We start from the raw sequence: 21,441 nt of genomic DNA, 5'->3' as shown, positions 1-21,441 counted from the left end.
TGGCAGCGATAACCGGTACCCAGGTGCCCGTGGCACATGGTGTTTAATTAATTAATGAGACCGCGGGGTTGGTTTTCTAATTCCACCTAGCCAGCACCAGCGTGTGGGGGAGATAGCTGCGAAATGTTTAAGTGTGTGTTTTCAGGCAAGGAAAGGAGAGATGTATGTGGGAGTGTGTGCGTGTTATGGGTGTATATCTATTTTGTTGGCAGTTTGGGAGCTGGTTAGTGGAATATTAAATATGTATGGAATATTTTTACTCTGACTTTTAATCATGTCTTATGATTGGGAGTTAATCATGGGCTAAATGAAGCTGATGATGAGAGAAACACAGTAATAGTGTAAATACATTAATCTGAATTTCGTCCTGCTCCATAACCAGGTCATGGACTCATTGCCCAGAAACAAAGAAATGTAAATAAAATTTTAACACAATGTGTTTACAGCAGCGGATGGAGTGTGTAATGCAGGTTTAAATATAACGTGTGGGTGTGTTGTGGTGGCAGCCCGGCTGACGGTGAGTGTTCTGGGTTTTTTTTTCTCCTTTTTATCAGTTATTCTGCTTTTTCCTTGGTTTTCTGTTCCCTGCCTGCCTCCCTGTGTTTTCTCCCCCGTGTGCTCTCTCTCTCTCCCTCTGCTCTCTCAGCCAACGACCCGCACCTGCACCTCATCAGCCTGCCACACCTGCCAGTAGTCAACCTCATCCCTGCCTGTATTTCAACCCTGGTTGCTCCATACCCCGTGCCAGCTCTGTGTTCAGGCTTTCATGTTTCCTCACATTTTCCCTGTGCTTTGTCTCCGTTATCCCTAACCCCGTGTCTCTGTCCGTTTCCCTCCCAGGTTCACTCACCCTCGTCCTCCGTTCAGTCGGCTGGGCTCATCCACTGGTCCTCTCCTCCTCGGACTTCCCCCACGGCATCCTCCCTGTTCTCCCTCGCCTCCTCGCTTCCTCGGCCCCAGTGTTCCCCGGCTCCCTGGTCCCAGTCTCCTCGGGTGCCTGTGTTTCCCCGACATCCACCTCTCCCTCTACTCCAGTCCCTCTACCCCTTTTTCCCTCAGTAAACCTCCTTACCTCCGAACGTTGCATTTGGGTCCTCTGTCCCCACACCACACGTAACAGAACAATCAAGCCAACCCAGCAACCGCCCTTCAGGAGGCAGCTAGTCAGCTGTGCAAGGAGCTGTTGGAGGAAAAGTGGAGGGGCTCGAGTCACACAGGCTACAAGCTGGTGCTTTTGACCTTTGGCCAGGTAAAGGTTTCTCAGAGGCCGTGGCTGGCCAGATTTTTCCATCTCCCGCTAGCCCCCAGTGGTCTCCTACCCAACCTGCTAGTTGCAGGCTGGGAAGCATTTCTGTCTAGCCAGGCCCCTGCCCCCAGCCTGCCCCCAGCCTGCCCCCATGCCTGCCCCCATGCCTGCTAGCGCCCCTAGCCCCCGGCCTGCCCCTGATCCCCGGCCTGCTGGCGCCTCCGGCCCCCGGCCTGCCCCTGATCCCCTGCCCCTTAGGGCCGCTAGCCCCCATGCCTTGTTGGCGGATCGACCGGCTTCAGCCCCGCCGGTGGGCCGCCCGACCCCTGCTCCTCGCCCCAAGGCTCCCTGCCCGGCCCCCCCGGCCTCTGGAGAGGTCGCCACGCCCGGCTCCTCGGCCCTGTCCTCGGGCCGCCCCCCTGAACTCCCTGGCTTCCCTGGGCCGCCGCCCGAACCCCCTGGTCCCTCTATACTCCCTGGTTCCCCAGCTCTACCCTCTGGCACCCAGTCTAGCCCTAGGTCTTCAGTTCAGCCCTGCCCATTCACCTAACCCTTCCCAGTCCTGAAGCCCTCCCTGAATTCCCTGTTTTGTTTTGGACCCTGGACCCCCACCAGCCGGACCCCAGTGCGACTTCCTCCCCCCGACGTTCGTCTGCCAAGCCCCGCCTCGTCCAGTTGGAAGGCCGCCGGGAGGCTGGGTTTTTTTTTCTCCTTTTTCAGTTATTCTGCTTTTTCCTTGGTTTTCTGTTCCCTGCCTGCCTCCCTTTTTTTTTTTTTTTTCTGTGCTCTCTCTCCCTCTGCTCCTGAGCCCAGTCAACGACCCGCACCTGCACCTCATCAGCCTGCCACACCTGCCAGTAGTCAACCTCATCCCTGCCTGTATTTCAACCCCGGTTCTCCACACCGCTCTTGCTTGATTGTCGTTGCTCCATACCCGGTGCCAGCTCTGTGTTCAGGCTTTCATGTTTCCTCACATTTTCCCTGTGCTTTGTCTCCGTTATCCCTAACCCCGTGTCTCTGTCCGTTTCCCTCCCAGGTTCACTCACCCTCGTCCTCCGTTCAGTCGGCTGGGCTCATCCACTGGTCCTCTCCTCCTCGGACTTCCCCACGGCGTCCTCCCTGTTCTCCCTCGCTTCCTCGGCCCCAGTGTTCCCGGCTCCCTGGTCCCAGTCTCCTCGGTTGCCCATGCCTGTTTCCCCATCATCCACCTCTCTCTCTACTCCAGTCCCTCTACCCCTTTTCCCCTCAATAAACCTCCTTACCTCCGAACGTTGCATTTGGGTCCTCTGTCCCCACACCACATGTAATAGGGTGGGGTGTGTAAAGGGTTGTTAGATTGTTAGAAGTCATTTAAACAAGGTGTTTGGGATTTTTCAAACAATATATAATACAAACAAAACGGGAACAAAACCATTTCTCTCAAAACAGTCTCATTCCATTTAGTTCCTGAAGCAGCGGGGCATGTAAAAGAGTTACAATAAGAGCTTTATCAGAAAATGAGTTGTTTGCTTTTGAATTACTGTAATGTAGCAGGTCACAAAAGTGTTATGTTGCCTTCATCAGGGTCATGTCTGATTTGCTTTATGTATAGTCTATCAATTAGTCATGAGTTTACAGATTAAATATATAAATCACCATGAATGCTAGGTAGGCCTGCACAAAACATCTTTTAAAAACAATATAAACAAAATACAGACTTTACTGAAAAATATAAATGAAAATAAACATTACAACCATTTCTGATTATGATTATTATTTATTTCTGATTCAGCATTCAAAGCTTTGTCGCTGTACAATGAAATTCTTAGGTTGCTGTCCTTACTGTCTGCCATCTATTAAACTGAAATAATAAAAGTAAGAACAGGAGTATCGGAGAAAATCATTTGGCTAAATATAAACAAGTATAAAAATATGTATTTGTGCAGCAGTAGTAAAAATTGGAAAGTCCAAATGTGTACCGTAACTCGTTCCACTTGTGCAACATGAGTTTGTATAATACTGTGAAATGTGTGCAGTCTTTGGATATAGTAGCAGCAAAAACAGGTTCAGTGTGTGTCTGTAATCTTAACCAATCAATAGGTACATGTCTATTTTACAGCACAGAAATATGTGTTATTTTAACTATCAAACAAAACATTACGAAATGACATTTCTCTTGCATGTATTAAAATGTGCATGTTCAGTGATCAATGAAAGGAGCATCCCCCCTAAAAAATAAAAAAAATCTGAATTTACAAGATTATATTCCTTGCTTTTCTGTGATGCGTGAAGATCATAGACTGTATATAAAAAGGTGAAGATGCATTAGTGTATTATAACATAGGCTTCCTTCTACAAATATTTCCACATTTTGCACAAGAGACAGGAGGAGTTTTACTGTTGGGTAAATGTAGCGAGGAGAAAGTGCCTTCCTGGTCATGAATGATAGAATATGATTAAACAATAGCAAATCTGCATTTGTATTCACAGCTCATCTTTAAGAGCTGTTTTACATGGTACATGTTAGCAAATTATGTATTTCACTCTTTACTGCTCCCATAAACTATTCAAATATATTAGCTCACACCTCATAAATGTTAACACTGCACACCTCTTATACTCCCACAAGCAAACAGTGTTAGGAGCGGATATCACAGAGGAAAGGAATGATTTACTAAAGCTACATAAAACTCTTTTCTCTTTGGGAGATCACAATAAAACTTCTATAATCCGTGATAGTGGAAGATTATAGATAGCCTCTATAAAAATAGCTTTATGGCCCAGGAAAAGAGAAGCATTACGACTTGTTCTACCCTGTGTGTTGTGGTTTAAACAATCTTATAGATTAAAGATAAATGAGTCCATAGATTTCATACATCACATGTCATCTAATTCACAGTAGGTTTGTCCATAAAAATGTAAGGAGTCTTGTTTCAAATGTAAAGTTATGAACAAATGTCCATTAGCACTGATGCAGTCAGAAACAACACAAGATGCAGAAAAACAAACAAAAGTAAAAATAGAGCAACGTTAGTGGCAAACTGGTGACAAACTGGCTGCAAAGCCACCATTTGTGGTAGTCTCACTGAGGTAAAATCCAATATTACCACTAATTTAATCTCAAATCTCCATTTCCACTTCGAATATGCAACACATCATGACCACTGCCGTGCCCCTGTGTTCAACATTTCTCCTGGGTCTTCCATGTCCCCCCTGTTTGCCTCTCTGTGTTTGTGTGTGTCATCCTTGTCTACCTGCAGAACCCATTTTCAATCAATCATCAGCCACATTGTTGTTTTAGCCACAGTGGTAGCAATGCTCGGGCCTCTAAATCTAGAAACTTGTGAATGTTTCCTTCAGCAACAGTACCAATAACAATAAACCTGTGAATCTTCAACTATCTCCTAGTCTGTGTTCTGCACTTGGGTCCACTTAGAAAAAAGGGGTTACCATCTTGGAAATACACGTGAACAAATCAGGGCAGAATAAGGGCAGGTTTGACTGTTGCCATTCTACAGGCATTGCATGATGCCCTTTTCCTATGTAGCTAGCAAGCTCGCTACATTAATGAAAAAGTAGCTTCAATTGACATGTCTTTCACATTTTTTATTGTGAAAAACATTACACTTGCTAGTAGCAATTGCTACTGCAGCTCCATACTGAAAATGACTTGGGACAGATAAGACACTTGCTACTGATTGGCACGCCTCTGGAGGCAACTATGGGTTAAGTGTTTTGCTCAGGGACACATTGGTGGATTTCTCACAGTGGATTTGAACCCAGGTCTCTCACACCAAAGGAATGTGTCTTATCCACTGTACCATCACCACCCACCCAAAATGTACAGCTATTCCTTTAAGACATGTCAACATGCTGAATAGCAGTTAAATTATATTGTAAACTTTCTGCTTTTCTTTCATCTGCTATCTTAAATTTACATTACGTCTATACACAAACACACACACACACACACACCAACACACACATACTGTATATGCACAGGCAGATATCCTGGCTCCCTGGTTGCTTTTCCTGGAGCAGCAGGGTAATGCAGGAGGAGAAGGGAAGAGGTGGGGGAGAAAAGGGAAGGAATAAAGGGAAGAGGCAACAGGAGAACAGACCTCCCATTGAACTTGGCTCTCTTCCAGCACTCATTCACCCAGTAATCAGCTGTGAGTCAGTCAGTCATTCTGGCTTTAAACAAACACATTAACATTTGAGTGCGCATTACACGAGCACACACACACACACACACACACAGTTGAACACTCTGGCTGTTTCTGCTGCACTCTTACCTGGTACAATTTTCTATTTTTTGTGCTTTTTCCCCTAACAAGGAGTATTTGTTTCTTTACAGACATTGGCCTGAGGGGTGTGTTTGATGTATTCTTTGTGGGGACTGGCTTAGGGCCAGCACAGGAAGGGGTCTTAAATGATGAGGGTGGAGGGTTGGAATAGACAACAGTGCATTTTTTGGGGTGTGTTTGCTTGCAGACATGCAGAGAGAGACTGGCTTGGTACACCCTGATCAGGGGGTACCATCACCTACCTATGGACCAGAAGGAACTCACTCTTGCCTGTGGGTACGACTCCAGAGTGCTGCGCAGGAGAAGCAGAACAGACCCCGACAAAGCTGGGGAGGATAACCTCCGGTGATTACACTCACAGGGGTGAATGTCAATCAAGCTGTCTGCCTGAATGTGTGTGTGTGTCTGCGTATGTGAGACAATGCCCCTCAATTGTTGATGCAAGTATGCTTTATGTACAACTATGCAATCTTAATGTGTGTGTGTGTGTGTGTGTGTGCCCAGTGATGGCCTGTTAGATTGAGCTGTCAGTCGGCAGGCAGCAGATGAAGATTAATGGAGCGTGCAAACAATAAGAGGCTGGCAATGATCATAAATATGCTAATGGCCATTATCAATACACACTCACTGACATGCATAAGAGTGTGTTTGTGTGTGTGTGTGTGTGTGTGTGTGTGTGTACAGTATTCATGCAGCAAAGATTTGGGATATGAGGTGATTCGGGTTAGTGAGTTAAAATCGCTCTCCCTCCCATCGGGATTCACACCAAAAAGCCGTGGACACACACATGCGCACACACATATTTTAAGACTGGCAGTGTGTTGGCTGACTGATAGATGGGAGAGACAGGCATCCCATGTGTTATGTTTGGGCTGTGGGCTACAAGAGGGAGGGGATGAGGGCTCATTGAGTAGATGACATGATTGGTATTGCATTAAAATCTGTTTATTTAGTGTGTGTGTGTGTGTGTGTGTGTGAGAAGGGCAGTGGACAGCGACGATGTCTGTGCCAAGCCTCTGATTAAGACTACAGGTTCAGCTAATGGCACAATGAGAGGCTGATTAAGAGAGGAAGAGATGGTGAAAAAAAGAGAGCAGCGGGAGATAAAAGGGATAGATAGACAGATCTATTCACTAAACTGATGATGGGGCTCTTTGTTGTCTCATCCCATTCTGTGGTCCTCTGGGGTCCTTCCTGTGTCTGCAGCATACACTCATTTTTTAAATGAGAAGCCTCTTTCTTTATCTCTCTCTGCCTCCCCCTCCCTCCTCTCTTTCTCCCTTGCTGCCCATCTGGGTCAAGCAGCACATAAGAGAAATACATAACTGAAACCTGGAAACTTCATCACCTGGAAACACACTCCTTAACCTCCTTCTACCTACTTTTCACCCCCGGCCGTCTCCTCTCCTGCTGACTCCCGTCCCCTTTTCTCTGCTCTACTAGGGTCTGCAAAGTCCACTGGGAAATGTCGGGGGCTCACGGGGCTCTCTGACCTTCCTTGTCCTTTAAACACACATACACACATGCATGCAGTCACAGACTATCTGTCTGACCCTGATGGAGAGTGTAATTTGTGTGTGGCAGGGTGGCGATGGATGGAGCATGTAATATAGACATAGGGAAGTGGTTATGATTGGGGCTAATGAGCTCACAGGGGATGCTGGGATAGAGAAGGCTGGCCAATGGCAGGCTTGGCTCCGATACACATCTCTTGAGGGTCCCTGCTGAGCTGAGACCCTTGCCGTGCCATGGGAATTAGTTTGTTTATGAGAGTGTGTGCGTCTGGGTAGTTCCTGTTTGAAAACCCAATAGTCCCTGTGGTCATTATACCTTATACATTCTGCTGAGCTGGTTATTATTGCGCTCCATGGACGGGGGTAGTTAAGCATTTAGATGTCAAATCACAACGGCCATTAAGTCAAGGTCACTGCTAACTGTTAAAACTCAGAGGGACTTGTTTTTGAAGTGTGATGGAGCATAACTCAGTGACGATTGCTAACACCGCATCAGTGGGAAGTGTGGGTGTGTGCGAACAGGTGTGTATGACAGTGTGTCATTCTGTGTGTGTCTCATTGCCATGCATCGTGTGTCAGTGTTGTCCAGGAGGCTGAGCCTCCGCGCTGTGCTCGAGGGGAGAGTTATAGATTACTGGCTGGAGCAGGCAGGGGCCAGGGGAGCTGCTGGAGCCCAGACCCGAGAACTGTAGGCTGGGCACGGCTCTCAGCTCATCAGCCTGTCTCTTGAGGCTACGGAGCTTAACCTGAAGCAAGGCTCTGATTAACCAGACTAATGACAGTGCAGCCCCCAGCTCCCACTGCCCAACACCATAATCACTGCTTAAGGCCTTGTCCAGTCGGCGTGTCTATATGGAGAGAGAGCAGTGTCACAGCTTAATGGATAAGTCTACTGACAACAAGCATTTTAAGTCAGCTGTCAATACAAGCTTGAAAGTTGCTCACATGGCAGGACACCAATGTATAAGTGGCTGGAATGAGATCAAATACATTCAGAGCTCAAATAAATGTTTCTGTGTTTGTCAGCTGTACATGTTCATGTGGCTGAGTGATGCATGTGAATGTGTGCCTCTGCGCTTGTGTGTGTGCCACCACAGTTGGAGGTGTTTAATGAGTGCTGATCGATGCCTCATCTGTGCTGCCTTATCTCTAAAGCAAACATTTCATCAGCACAATGGAACCTTTCAGCCCTTGGTACACATAGAGACCCCAGCAGACAAAATGCACAAACCAAAGAATGTATGCAAATAAGACAAAGACAGACATGCTTTTGTTCATACTGCACTGTTAAAGAGAATTACCCAGTAAGTGTAATAAGCACACGCCAGTAAAGATTGAGGGTCTAGTGTCTCTGAGGGTGTGAAGGTGGGAAGGGTGGGGTGGAGGTGCCAATTGGGTTTACTGTCCTCTGTGAGTAAAGTGATTTGTGACAACTCCTAAATGAAGCCTTGAGGGTGGCGAGGCCTGGAGCTAGATCACAAACCTGCTTTATGACTGTTTGTGTGTGTGAGAGAGTTGGAGGTAATAGCTTGGCATTATAAGAGGGGTTGAGTCGATAAGCGATCTAGCCACCTTCGATAGAGAATGAGGTGGGAGGTATGGTCGCTGAGTTTGGATGCCAAGATAAGATAAAACCTGCAGGTTTATTTCTGCAGCTCTATGAGGGGATAAAATGACACCTCTGCAATTCTACTACACATACAGTGTTGGCCATGAGCCACCAAATAGTAACAGAACAAAAGGAATGAGGAGTGGTGAGATACTGTTAATTACAGGAGACGTACAGGTAAGGAGGAGGCACATCTGGATAAAGAATAAGGCTAGAGTTATTCTGTATTTTATTTATTGTCAACAAATCCTACTGAAAGACCAAAACCAGCAATACATTTTTCACTTCCCTGCCCTGTCAGTGCCAATGAGCCTCAAACGCATCTATTCCAACTGAAAAAACAGTAAAAAACTAACAAATAAATAGTTTCATTATTTTTATAATTTATTTCCTAAAAAGTGTGGCCACACTTTTTAAACAAAAGTTGCTCAGACAGATGTAAATAGTGCATTTGTTGGCGACAAATACATATGCACTTGGTGCGCTAGTGAGTATTTATGGCAGCAGGACCGAGTATGTGGGTTGTGCCTCTCAAGACAAATACTCTGTGATCTTTGAAAAACTCAAACTGGAGCTCATCGCTGTGACACAAATAAATGAGAAACATGTGGGGTAATATTTGGGATTGATTCAGAAACGAATGACAATGCCCATGTCTATCCTGATGTAGAAACACGTCACTCTTTGTCATTGTCATTTATGCATTTTTAATAGCTTTTGCAAAAGGAGGAAAAAACAATATCAGGCTTCAAACAAGGCACAAACAATACTTTTAGGATATTCATTGTTGGTTTTTGTCCTTTCATAGGAGTTCTTGACAATAAGAGGGGTATAGATAATCACCAGCTTTATCCTTTAAGGTGACAGAGAGAAGAGGAAAAGCAGTGGCAGAGTAGATATGCGTATGCAGGATGAATGTTTAACTGGCCAGTCCTCACCAGTCTACAGGGGCTGTTATTGACTGACAGTCCTGACTAAGCCATCCACATTGCTGCTGATGCCCCATAACATCGAGGGCTTACCTTGTGTGCTTGGACGTCCAAATAGCGAGTGGCTGGATGTCCACCAGCTGTGTATTTTCTAGCGGTGTGTGTTTATGTGTGTGTATGTGTTTATCGCTGCCTTTAAAAGTGCCTGTTGATGGCTAAGCAGAAGACATATCCAGGCATGCACATAGCAGCTGTGTTTCTGAATGGATCCAGTGGCCATTGTTCTCCTGTCACTAACTCGTCTCTCAGGCCCAGGAGACACAGCGCTGACATTTACCAGACCGCCGCTCCCTTCCCTCCCTCCCTCCTTCCCTCCCTCCCTCACCTGCCTGCCTCACCCTCTCCTCATCTCTTCTCTCCCACCATCCCCTTCTTTTCTCTTTCTCTCCTACTGCTTCCATCAAATCCCTCACTCATTCTCTCTTTCTGTCACTCCATCTCTCTCTAAGGCATGATGTGGGGGTACAGATGTGTGTGGATATGTGTGTGTGTGAGACAGAGTGAGTGTTTGTGTTAATGAGTGCCCCTTTAAGGCTATTAAGATAAGATTGGTATGCCCAGAGTCCCTCATTACCCAGCAAGCATTGCCCCCTACATGGAATGGTAATTGGGAAGGAGAGAGAGAGAGAGAGAGAGAGAAAAGAGAGAGAGAGGGGGGGGGGGGATAAATGAGGAATAAGTGGGTGGAACAAGAGGAGCAAATGATCATGTTGATTTGTGTCTGCAGAGAGAGAGGAGTGTGAAGAGGGTTAAAGGTCATGCAGTCTTGTATGCACGCACACGTACCGATGTGCACATGCATGATACAAAAAACAGGCATGTTTTACATGCATGATTGGATGCTCTGCAAAGGCATGTACGCATGTCTCCAATGTAAAATAATTAAAAGCAAGGATGCACATGAAAACCTGCACATACACATTCTGGAACATGCATAGTGAAACACAGTCATCACATGCCATATTGTTTTGGGTGTTATTATTGTATCGTTTCCTTTCAAAATGTGTGCAGATATTTATCAGACTTCCTGTGTTTTGGATTTTTAAAATACATTGCTTGGCTGCGTGTGTGTGTGAGAGATTATGACTGTCAATCAGCCGTGAATCTAAATATAATACAGTCATTGTTGTCTATTTACATGTTCAGTCTGTTTAACAGAGTGTAACACCAGCAGCACCTACAGGATACAGACATGAAAAGCAAAGTTTCTCAGCCTTATTTGTGTTTCCCTCACCTGCTGTCCCTGCTCAAATTTGACTCCCAGGATTTTTGAAAATTTGGTCACTTTTTAGCCAAATACTGGACAAATGTGAACAATTTGTTAGTTGTTAACAACAATTATATATTTAATCAATTTAGGTAATTGTATTAATTTAACCAAAACTTTCAGTCCAAACTTTGTAAATAAAAGTGCATATTAATATTTTAAATATAATTGTTTGCTGTCTGCACAATAGATTGTAAGGTTCTGATACAAATTTAAATTCCTTTGAGATGTTCTGTTAAGCTTGCAAACAGTGTTAAACTTTTACAGTTCTGAGAGTGTCGACTAAATTAATTGACTCAAGGGAGTCAGAGAAGGATGACTGGACACAGATAAAGTGTAAAAATATTAATTTCACTCTCAACCTTATGTGTGGTTATGAGTCAGAAGATACATTTGCAATTCTGTAATGTTTAATTCCACAAGAGGCACATGAGTTATCTATCAAATGGCTACAGATGCTACATATTTCTACAGGATTCAATCAGCGGTTATTCCTCAATAAGATAGTGATAAGACTGAGGTCCATACAAACATGTAGGGAAAACTTTGCTTGTCATTTGTCCTTCACCTGTACAAAGGTTAATGAGACATCTACAGTATTTAACCCACAGGAATCCAAGACATTACATATTGCACTGCATCAGTTGAAAGGTGGTAGTGTTTCATGGTGCAAAACAGAGAAAAGTAAAAGTGAAAAAGATGGATAGTGGCCTGAAAAGCTCCTCCCTAAACCGACCTGACTATGAAGTTCAAACCGTGGCTTTATATCACCATCAAGTGGCAGTACTGTGTAAGACCACTGAACAAGACAGATGATGGAGTGACAGTTCAAGGGTGTGAGTGAGGATGGTTAGATGATGTTTTTAATGATGTTTATGTTTTTAAATAGTCGAAACAATGCAAAATGCTTAGAAATTCACCAGAATACCACAGATACACAGGGTCGCTTAGTGTTCCTAAACACAGGGATAGTGTGGACCAAATTCACAAATTAAAGCTGAGCTCCAGACTATCAAATAAATTATACACTCAGAGGGTGCACACATGGCTGCACCATCCTCTATACATGCTTTAATTGCATCTAGATTCTGAAGTGCATAAAAATAAACAGACAGTTTTTTTATTCAAGAAATTGCAGTAGAAAAATAGCATAAATTAAACAAAGCAATAAGTCTTTGGATGGGTTTTATAGATGCTGATTTAAGTACTTTAATGTGCTGCTGCTTTTAGACCAACAAATAATTTCCCAAACAGAATATGCCTGGCAGTGTGGAGAAGGCCTGGAAACAGCATTTCCTGTAAAGTTTAATGATATAATATAACTTACTAAAATATGAAAAATCCAAACAGTAATTTCAGAGACTTTGGGTGTCCCGGGTGTTGATGGTGCGTCTATGATTAGGGAGACGCTTGAAATCCAGGCCATGACCTTGGCTATGACAAAGTATTTCTCTTTTTCATTTTATTTAAGCCATTCTTTCGTTTTGCTCACTAGATAGTGTGTGAACTGAGCAGAAGTAGGGTACCTCTCTCTCTCTGACTATGGGGCATAATGGCCAATTGATTGATCCTGTTAACAGCACGTAGCGGCTCCTCATTGGATGTTACTGTGATTGACTGAGGAAGGAGAAGAGAGGGAGACCGGGCGAAACCACTCATCAGGCCAATACTCGGACTGAAAAATATGTAAAGATTGAACCCCTCTGGTGTGCATCTAGATTCGGATTTCATAGAGGATTATGTGCATGTAGCTGAGTTAGATTACAAATCTGGGTAATTTCGGTTGGATTAGCCTCTTAATCACACAGTCATCGGCGCTGAATCCCCGCCCCCATAACCCCGCGAATAAACAGCCAAACGGGCAATAAGGATGCGGAGAGGATCCTGGTGACGCTGCGATGGGTGCCTACGAAGATACCGATATTCAAACAATAATGAGGATCCGATTTGATTACAAGTCGGTGTAGTCGTTTTTATCTCCGCTATAAAACAAACCAAACATTCTTCGGCCATGATTTTCCTGCGGAGGCTCGTGCAGCTGTTGGTGCTGCTGATCCACAGCGCATGGTGGGGGGTCGCGTCGAGCCCCACAGATGAGGGAGCGCTCCGGGCCGGCCACGGGGAGCACGGAGAGCCGGGACACCAGGAGCCTCACAAGGACTCCTACAGCACCTTCGCCTCCGAGTTCCTGGAGTCCAGATATCTGAGCGATGACGGTAAGCGTTGGAGGCCTATTAAAGATTCCCAGTTGGTGGATTTTGTTTACATGTCCTTCGCAACAAACTTATAACAGACACGCTTATCGAAGAAGTCTGTGACTGTAAGCAGAAACTGAACATGACCTGTTTCTTTTGTCCTGCATCCAACCTGTCTCCACTGTGCAAGGCTTTTCAGCACCCAGGCCAGCTCCCCGGTGGTAGCTGCCCACCCCCTCTTTCTCTCTCTCTCGCTCTCTGGCTTCTCTCTCTCTCTCTCTCTCTCACACACACACACACTCCTCTATCCCCATAGGGACATAATGCATTCCCTAGACCCTTTTCCTACCCCTAGCCCTACATGTCTAACCATAAACCTTACCCTACCCTTAACCATAACCTAGAAGTCCCCATGGGTTAGTGTGCATTCAGGTTAAAGTCCCCACTGGGATATAAAAATATGAAACACACACACACACACACACACACACACACACACACACACAGAGTCCAGATGGCCTCTCCCTAGTTGGCCCTTTGACTGTCCTCAAAAACAGCATCACTTGTTTTTGTGTGGAACCAACAGAGTGCTGATTTTGCATTTCGCAGGATATCCATTCCCCACCGCCCCACCAGTGGATCCCTTTGCCAAGATCAAAGTAACCGACTGTGGAGTAACCAAAGGCTGCATAAGGTTAGAGAAGGATAAATCTTTTGCCAGCTCTTAGTTCTGAAAGTAGAGCTCCAGTGCAGATATATTCCCCATGGCCACTTTGTCCTAGATGCTGTGAGCTAAACTTGGACTCGGAACACTGTCTAGTCTTTTTCTCTGAAACCTAGATGAAATTCATTTAGAAAAGTGCCGTAGTTTGGCATAAATATTATTATGATATTGTGAACAGTGTGAAACTCAACTTCTCAAGTGACTGTGAGTGAGCGTGAGTGGTGACATTAATTTGTCTATATACAGATATGGGAAGCCAGGGTGTGATGCAGAGACGTGTGACTACTTTCTGAGTTATCGTCGCATCGGGACAGATGTGGAGTATGAGATGAGTGCAGACACAGACGGCTGGGTGGCTGTAGGTTTCTCCTCTGACAAGAAAATGGTGAGCAGTTGGACAACCTCTCTGACTTTGTTTTCCTGAGTGTAGTTTTGGACAGTACAATACATGTTTGTGTTATTTTCTAGCACAACTAATGTTTTTTTTAATTTGCTTATAAATTACTTTTTTTGTTGTATCAGATCAAGTGACACAATCTATAATTAAACACATTGGTGCATTGTTTCAAGATCTTGCAGTCAGTTATTTATGAAACCAAATAATTATCGACACAAAAATAAAATTTGAAGGCTTTTATTCCAAAAGCAGTTGTCCTTAATTTACATAATCTTCTTTTAAATTTTTGGCAGTAATGTAAAAAGCTTTATACATAGTATGGTAAGACATTTAATGATAAACACATAATGTATCATATCTTAAAACAGTGTAAATATGAGTGCTTACAAGATGATTAAAGGCATAATTAATTTCTATTACAAAATAACATCTTCAGACTTTTCTCTCTCTCTTTTTTTTTTTGCCTTTTTCTGAAACTTCAGTCTTTGGTGGAACAGGTCACAATTCATGTTGATACTGAAGCCATAACCTGTGCTAACAAAACATTGCCTCATTTAGGGGGACACAACCTTAACGGTTTGGGAACACTGTTTTAAGGAGTTAAATGTACACTGGCATTTAAGTAATACAATTGAAACAAAACCATTTTAGTTATTTATTTGGCATTGCATGTGTTCTTCATGAGAGAGAAAAAACTGTTTTGTTGAAACATTGTACCAATCGGCATTTACAAACATTATAAATGCAATCAAATGTTTAGACCCCCTTAGTGAAGCCCGGGCGGGCACCATATTGATATTTATCATTTTTTGTGTGACTGCTACAATTTTAAACTAACAGTTCAAACTACTTACAAACTTGTTCTTCCAAGAATGAACTTTGACATATCTGCCAGCTGTAGATGAATTTGACATCCAGTTGTATTAGAATCTTACTGTTTTTTAAAAATAAATGAATATGTAGCAGTTTGGAATAAACCTCTTTATTACTGTTCCCTCCTTATTCCTCAGGGAGGAGACGATGTCATGGGCTGTGTCCATGACGATAATGGACGTGTACGGATTCATCACTTCTACAATGTCGGCCAGTGGGCCAAGGAGATTAAGAGGAACCCGGCTAGAGACGAAGAAGGCATTTTTGATAGCAACCGTGTGACCTGCCGTTTTAAACGGCCGTTATACGTCCCCAGAGAGGAAACGCTTGTGGACTTACACCTGTCATGGTATTACCTGTTTGCATGGGGACCTGCCATACAAGGTGATCGATCAAGCTTTAGCATGAAGTCAGTCTTTGTGTGTTTTTTTCCTGTCATCATCGTCTTATACTGTCTTACCTTTTCGAACAGGTTCTATCACGAGGCATGACATCGACAGTCCACCCGTCAGCGACCACATGATCAGTATCTATAAGTATGAGGACATCTTCATGCCTTCTACAGCCTACCAGACCTTCAACTCTCCCCTCTGCTTACTGCTCATAGTAGCACTCACCTTCTATTTACTAATGGGAACGCCATAATGAAGCACAGCAGGGCACATAGTGGAAAAAAGAGGGAAGAGAATATGAAGCAGCAATAATAAGAAAGTTGCCATTTTTGTCTGATGCCACATTCTAGTGTGCATTTTGCACAAAGAGACACTATATTAGATTTACTAAACACGATAGAGTATGTACAGTTATTCTGAACTCATTCAGAGGATCTTGAAAAAGTATTAAACCTAGATGTCATGTACTGGTGTCAGTACAAAACGAGAGGTATGATAAATGATTAGTATTATTAGCTTAGGCCAGTTATTTTCAGTATCAATGATAGCTTCCAGAAAAAAAAACATAAATAAATAAACCTCACAAGTCTTTGTAATACTGCATGCATTGGGAAATCTGCGAATGATTTCAAAAACCCACTGTTCACTGGTGATGAGAAGACAGTGCCTCATGTTGAACTTGGCTGAAACACAAAAGATTTTCTGAGGACAAAAGAAACCAAGCGGCTCACAGCTGTTTGCACACACTCTTCCTGTCCCTTTACTCTGTTATATTTATATGGGTATTAAACTTTGCAAAAACAAAAGACAACTTATTTGGTGGTTCGTACCATCACAAAATATAGTTTCCAGGGACTGCCTACAGTATGCACTTACCATGTAAAAGAATTTCATTACTTTTTCTGTTTATGTATGGCACTGATAAACACTTGGCTCATTCCCTCTTTTCAACCAGAGTGGCTGTCGGGTTTCTTTATCAGTACTGTGGCACTGTGACATTAGTTAACAGACAGAGAGCGGCTGCTACATGAGTTACTATGGCCTATGCAAGCGGTAACACACTGAACAGGAGCAAACTGTTGATCATAAAGAAAAGTTTGCTTGGACATGGACTAATTTTTTCCCTAATGCTGTTATAGTAGCCTTTTGATCTGTATTAAAAATGGGTGGATGTGTTCAAACCTATGGTTAAAATATATCCCACTGAAACAATATGCCATGCTTGTATTTACTATCAATAAACCTTTTAAGAAATAACAATATAAACAAGAGAATCCTGTGATTTGCTTTGCATGAACAGACAGCATTGTAAGGTCATAGGAGATCATTTAAATAGAATTAAATAGTAATAGTAAGTAATGCCCTTTAAATAAAAATGTGTCTTGTAATGATCGAATAGTGGCTGTAACCATAATCCAACTGCAAAGTCATTATTCTAATCACACCACATAAAAACACATGCAGGACTCTTAACCTCAGTATGTCAAAAATACTGGTTATTGCCCTGATTTATTAAAGTGGCTTTATGTAAACATTTAATGTGATTATTGCATCTTTCAGATGGCATTCTACCAATGTGGGGCACCAAAGTATCCTGAAATGAAAAATTATACACATAATACTTTTAAAATAATATACGATGCAGCGCCACATCTTAAAAGAAAAACAAGAACATTATTTCTTTGTTTGGATAAAAGAAACAGTGCACATTTAGATAATAATATATTATAAAAATAACAATGATAAGACATTGTGATAACAATAATAAACAATACAACAAACAAACAACAGCATAAATTAAATGAAAGTGAGAATGATATGAAATTAAAATAAAAAATAAAATAGGATACAGGAAGTGTTTGCTATAAAACTACATTGCCCACAATGCCCTTCAGCATTTCGCCTAGGTGCTACGTCATGCTGTGTTTTCCTCCCTCACGCGGATCCCTCGGGTAGACTACCGAAGCGGAGCCCGGGAACATGGCAGACGAGAAGGACTCAGCGCCGGCCCCTGCCGCTGCGTCTACCCCGGAGAACCCTCTCTCTGGGCGGCCTCACTCTGTCTTTTTCTCCGAGAGCGTCCAGCCGGCCGTCGGGATGGTGAGCCAGCTGCTAACCCACCCCTCGTCCCTAAAGTTTGACAAAAACATCAAACAGGCTTTCTACAACACGGGGGCGATGATCTTTGTGGCGATCTGCTGCGGAGCGGCTGTCCTGGTCTACTTCATCCTGGAGGCCTTCCTCCGCCCGCTGCTCTGGGCAGTGCTCTGCGGCACCTTCCTCCACCCCTTCAAGTACTCCCTGGCCCGGCTCGGCCGCTCGTGGCTCAGCGGCCTGCAGGAAACGGGGACGCCCATCGTAGTGGGGACCTTGCTGGTTCCGGTGTGGTGTGTGAACTACGTGGTGGAGGCGATGGGCAGGTTGGTGCTGGAGAGGCTCACGGTCCTGCTGGTGATCGGGGCCGGTGCGCCGCTGCTCTACTTCCTCTACCTTTTCTGGAGCGTCATCGGCATGCAGGTGATCCTCGGGCACGTATGTGGGGTAATCGGGGCCGCGCTGGACTGTTTCCACGCTGTGTGGGTGAGTTAATGGACAATGCCCCCCCCCCCGTAATGATGACAAAAGCTGCTCCGTGTCACCCAGTGTGTGGAAGCCACTGGGTGGGCGAGGTCAGCTCTGCCAACTCGGTCACACCAAATGGCTGAAATCAATCACAATATTATCGCATTATTAATTACTTCCAATATCGATTGTTTTACTGTATGGAACATTGTGTGCAAAGTTTGATGCTCAATTTATTATTTAAAGTTTACTGCTCCCAGCTTCTCCAGTGTGATGCTGGTTTTCATGGTCTTCCATGATAAAGATGTTTTGGTTTTGGAAAGATGTTTTGGTTTTGGTATCACTATAAAAATGTTACCATATGATTGGCCAAAATGATCAATGTCATCTGATCTCATTAATTACTTTGATCCTCGTATATTTATAAAAATAAAAATAATAAAAATAATAAAATAACAATCTGTGCCATAAATGATGATACAGTTAGATCATGAATTGTGTACAAGTTACATTGTTAAAGGGGGACATAACAAGAACATAATTACATAAACGATCAATAGTTCAACAGACAAATAGCTGCAAAATGTATAAACTCCATTTCCTTGGAGTGTCTTATAATGGGTTATTCCATTAACCTCAGTGCAGAGAGTATTTTTCTTGGAACTTATGCCTAAACTTGTGTCTCAGCTGATCTAATTTTCCTCCAGTTTCAGCGTCTGATCAATCAATACCTCATTATTCCAAAACAGCTGCAGGGGCCTGAGCCCAGCCACGCTTTGACTAGATACAAATTGCATTAGATGTTCCTCTTCATACAGCCTGTCCTTTCTCTGAATGCAGAGGTAGAATGACACACGGCCCTTGTCTATAAATAGGACACTATATTAAATCACATCAAAAGATGTCTTTGTGTGGAACCAGGAAGACCTTTGTGACCATCTGTTCACAGACTGGAGCATATTTCATCCTTTCCTACCAGACAGCAGCAGATTGTTAGCTCCAGTCTGTTGGTTAATGGAGGTCTGAGAAACCCAGCGAGCAAGTACAGTTTGGTCACCTCAAGGTGCTTAAATGTTTTTGAAATATGCAGAAGTTTAGGAAAAATAATGTTCTGTCATGTTGTGCTCACATTATTAATGACATTATGAGATAGTAGCAGACACTATTTCAAATTCTAGATATGGTGATATTTATTGTTGAAGTATTGACTAATTGAAAATCAGTCAATAGTCAATAATAGTCATACCTGCTGGCCAGTGATCTTCATAGCGCCGGCCAGCAGGTATGATGAAAAGCAGGTATGAAAAAAAACAAAAACTATATTGTATGGTAAATGTATGCAAAGAATCACATTAAAAATTAGGAAATTGATGTTCAGTACAGTGAGCTGTGTTGTATTGATATTATCCATTATATTAGATTTTTTAGAATTATATTAGAATAATTGTCTGTAAAATAGTGAAAAATGCCCATCATAGTTTCCTAAAGCCCAGTGAGCCAAACAAAGCTAAACAAGAAATTTGAAGATGATCCAAAAACCCAAAAGATATTCACACACAACACAAAACAAAGAACAACTGTCTATTCTCCCATTTGAGAAGCTGGAATAAGGGAATGTTTGGCTTAAATAATTAATATTATAAAAATAGCTCCTGATACATTTTCTGTCGATTGGCTAACCGATTAATAGCTTCAACTCCCCAAAAAGAGTTCCTAATTAAATTCTGCTCTGAATCATCCATTTGGAGAGCGAAATGTTAATACTGAATTATTGCTGAGCCCTTCTTTACAAGTATACGCCTTAAACACGGAAATTCTTGAAAGTCATGAAACAAAATGTATGTGGAAGAAGCATCTGCTGAGCAACATGTTCCTTTATGTGATTGCACCCCTCCACCCCATTTAATATTATTTTGCTAACTTTGTTTCTTCTCAGGTGTTCACTTTAGTTTTTGGCTACTTGTTGGCGGTTTGTTTCAAGTGGAATCCCCACACTGAGCGCTACCTGAGGGCTCTGGCTCTTCCTGTCTGGGCCGTCCTACTCTTCTACATTGGTGAGTTTCTTTGCCCCTGGGAAGGTTTCTTCAAATTGTGCCTACATGAGGAGGCAGGTCGCTCCCACACGGGCTTCAGAGAACGAGGCTGAACACTTGTTTTTCCAAAGACGAGGGAGTGAAGTGGTTTTCTAGTTAAGACAAGGCACTGTCTCTACAGGTCCACAAGTCCATTAGACAGAGCTCATGCAGAGTTACAAAGTAAGATGAGGAAGTCTCTTGTATTTTTAGCACATGTTAGGCGTGCCGAAAGGAGATGTTGACCTTCAGGCGTGAAATGTTAAAAGTGACTGAGAGCTATTAAGAAGGAGAAGGAAGGTTTACATATGGCTGTGGGAAAAGCTGAGAAAATGCTCTCCATTAGGCACGTGTCTATATAAAAATGTTACCATATGATTGGCCAAAATGATCAATGTCATCTGATCTCAGTAATTACTTTGATCCTCGTATATTTATAAAAATAATTTTATGGCAAAATATATCTAGAAATGCATTTCAACTGGTCCAACAAGACACAGTAGTGCACCAGAGGAAGGGTTGGGTACCGTTTAAAATTTTACGATACCAGTACCAAAACCAGTCCCCTTAAAGTGATACCGATACATTTGAGCACTTCATTCCTCCCATAAAATGCCACCTGTTGAAGCCATAGTAGTTGATTGGTAGCCTATTATTATTTTTATTGTTGTTATAGACAAGGTTATCTATTTTATTTTTTCTTGTATCAAATAACTGTTACATAAAAAGTATTAGGAAATTGTATCAGATCGCATCTCGTCCTAATTAGGTCATCCTCACTTTTTATATTTGAATGAGAGAGGAGTGAAATAGTTTATTGAACAAAAAGTTGTAGGAAACAAACTTAAAGTATTTTTCTGATTCGTATGTTGAAAGTAAGCAACGGAAAATTATTTTGTTAACTTTTGATCAATAAACTGAATTGAAAGATCTCTGCGAGTGCTTTTTCCTTTATTGGTGAGTTGCAAACCTCCAAAAAGACGACAGTAACAAGTATAAAATGAGTAGGGAGTCTGTTTAAACAAGTCACTTAACTACACTAAAGGAGGAAGAGGAAAAGAGAATCTGCACGTCCAGCCGTTCAAACCAGCTACACCTGAAGCAGCTGCAGACGGAGGATCCGTAAATAAAATCAGCTGATCTCTGCTGCGCCACAAAAGCGTTTAATTGATGTGATGGAATGCAGCGATCAATCAGTGACAAGTGATGTGAATAGCAAATAAAAATGTACAGAGAAGTGTTAAATGATACCAGAAGATGAAACCAACCGAAAGCCAAGCTTGTGGTGATAAACTTGCAACAGTGACGAACATGC

The 21,441-nt window shown here is 43.0% G+C and overlaps 2 protein-coding genes across 2 annotated transcripts; both read left to right on the top strand.

Moving 5' to 3' along the window:
• The first annotated feature begins 12,525 nt into the window (after positions 1–12,525).
• On the top strand, positions 12,526–16,754 carry LOC119897671 (DOMON domain-containing protein FRRS1L). Its single transcript, XM_038711550.1, has 5 exons — positions 12,526–13,127; positions 13,716–13,800; positions 14,077–14,215; positions 15,238–15,484; positions 15,573–16,754. Exons 1-5 carry the CDS (start codon positions 12,923–12,925, stop codon positions 15,743–15,745), a joined length of 849 nt encoding a protein of 282 aa, XP_038567478.1. The 5' UTR covers positions 12,526–12,922; the 3' UTR covers positions 15,746–16,754.
• Positions 16,755–17,288: 534 nt separating this feature from the next.
• Positions 17,289–21,341, top strand: LOC119897672 (transmembrane protein 245-like). Its single transcript, XM_038711551.1, has 2 exons — positions 17,289–18,072; positions 19,991–21,341. Exons 1-2 carry the CDS (start codon positions 17,473–17,475, stop codon positions 20,198–20,200), a joined length of 810 nt encoding a protein of 269 aa, XP_038567479.1. The 5' UTR covers positions 17,289–17,472; the 3' UTR covers positions 20,201–21,341.
• The last annotated feature ends 100 nt before the right edge of the window (positions 21,342–21,441 follow it).

Source organism: Micropterus salmoides, unplaced genomic scaffold, assembly GCF_014851395.1.
Source record: "Micropterus salmoides isolate LMB-PRFRI ecotype aquatic unplaced genomic scaffold, ASM1485139v1 Ms_hic_scaffold_11, whole genome shotgun sequence".
NCBI classification, from domain to species: domain Eukaryota; kingdom Metazoa; phylum Chordata; class Actinopteri; order Centrarchiformes; family Centrarchidae; genus Micropterus; species Micropterus salmoides.
Note: the sequence above shows the minus strand (reverse complement) of the source record. Positions and strands in the feature narration are given on the sequence as shown.

What these genes read in the sequence shown, in the direction of transcription:
- LOC119897672 (XM_038711551.1), top strand. Translation starts at nt 17,473, where the DNA reads ATGGCAGACGAGAAGGACTCAGCGCCGGCCCCTGCCGCTGCGTCTACC. An exon ending in ACTGTTTCCACGCTGTGTGG is followed by an intron (nt 18,073 to 19,990) that starts GTGAGTTAATGG and finishes GTTTCTTCTCAG; the next exon opens with GTGTTCACTTTAGTTTTTGG.
- LOC119897671 (XM_038711550.1), top strand. Translation starts at nt 12,923, where the DNA reads ATGATTTTCCTGCGGAGGCTCGTGCAGCTGTTGGTGCTGCTGATCCAC. An exon ending in CAGATATCTGAGCGATGACG is followed by an intron (nt 13,128 to 13,715) that starts GTAAGCGTTGGA and finishes TGCATTTCGCAG; the next exon opens with GATATCCATTCCCCACCGCC. An exon ending in GTAACCAAAGGCTGCATAAG is followed by an intron (nt 13,801 to 14,076) that starts GTTAGAGAAGGA and finishes GTCTATATACAG; the next exon opens with ATATGGGAAGCCAGGGTGTG.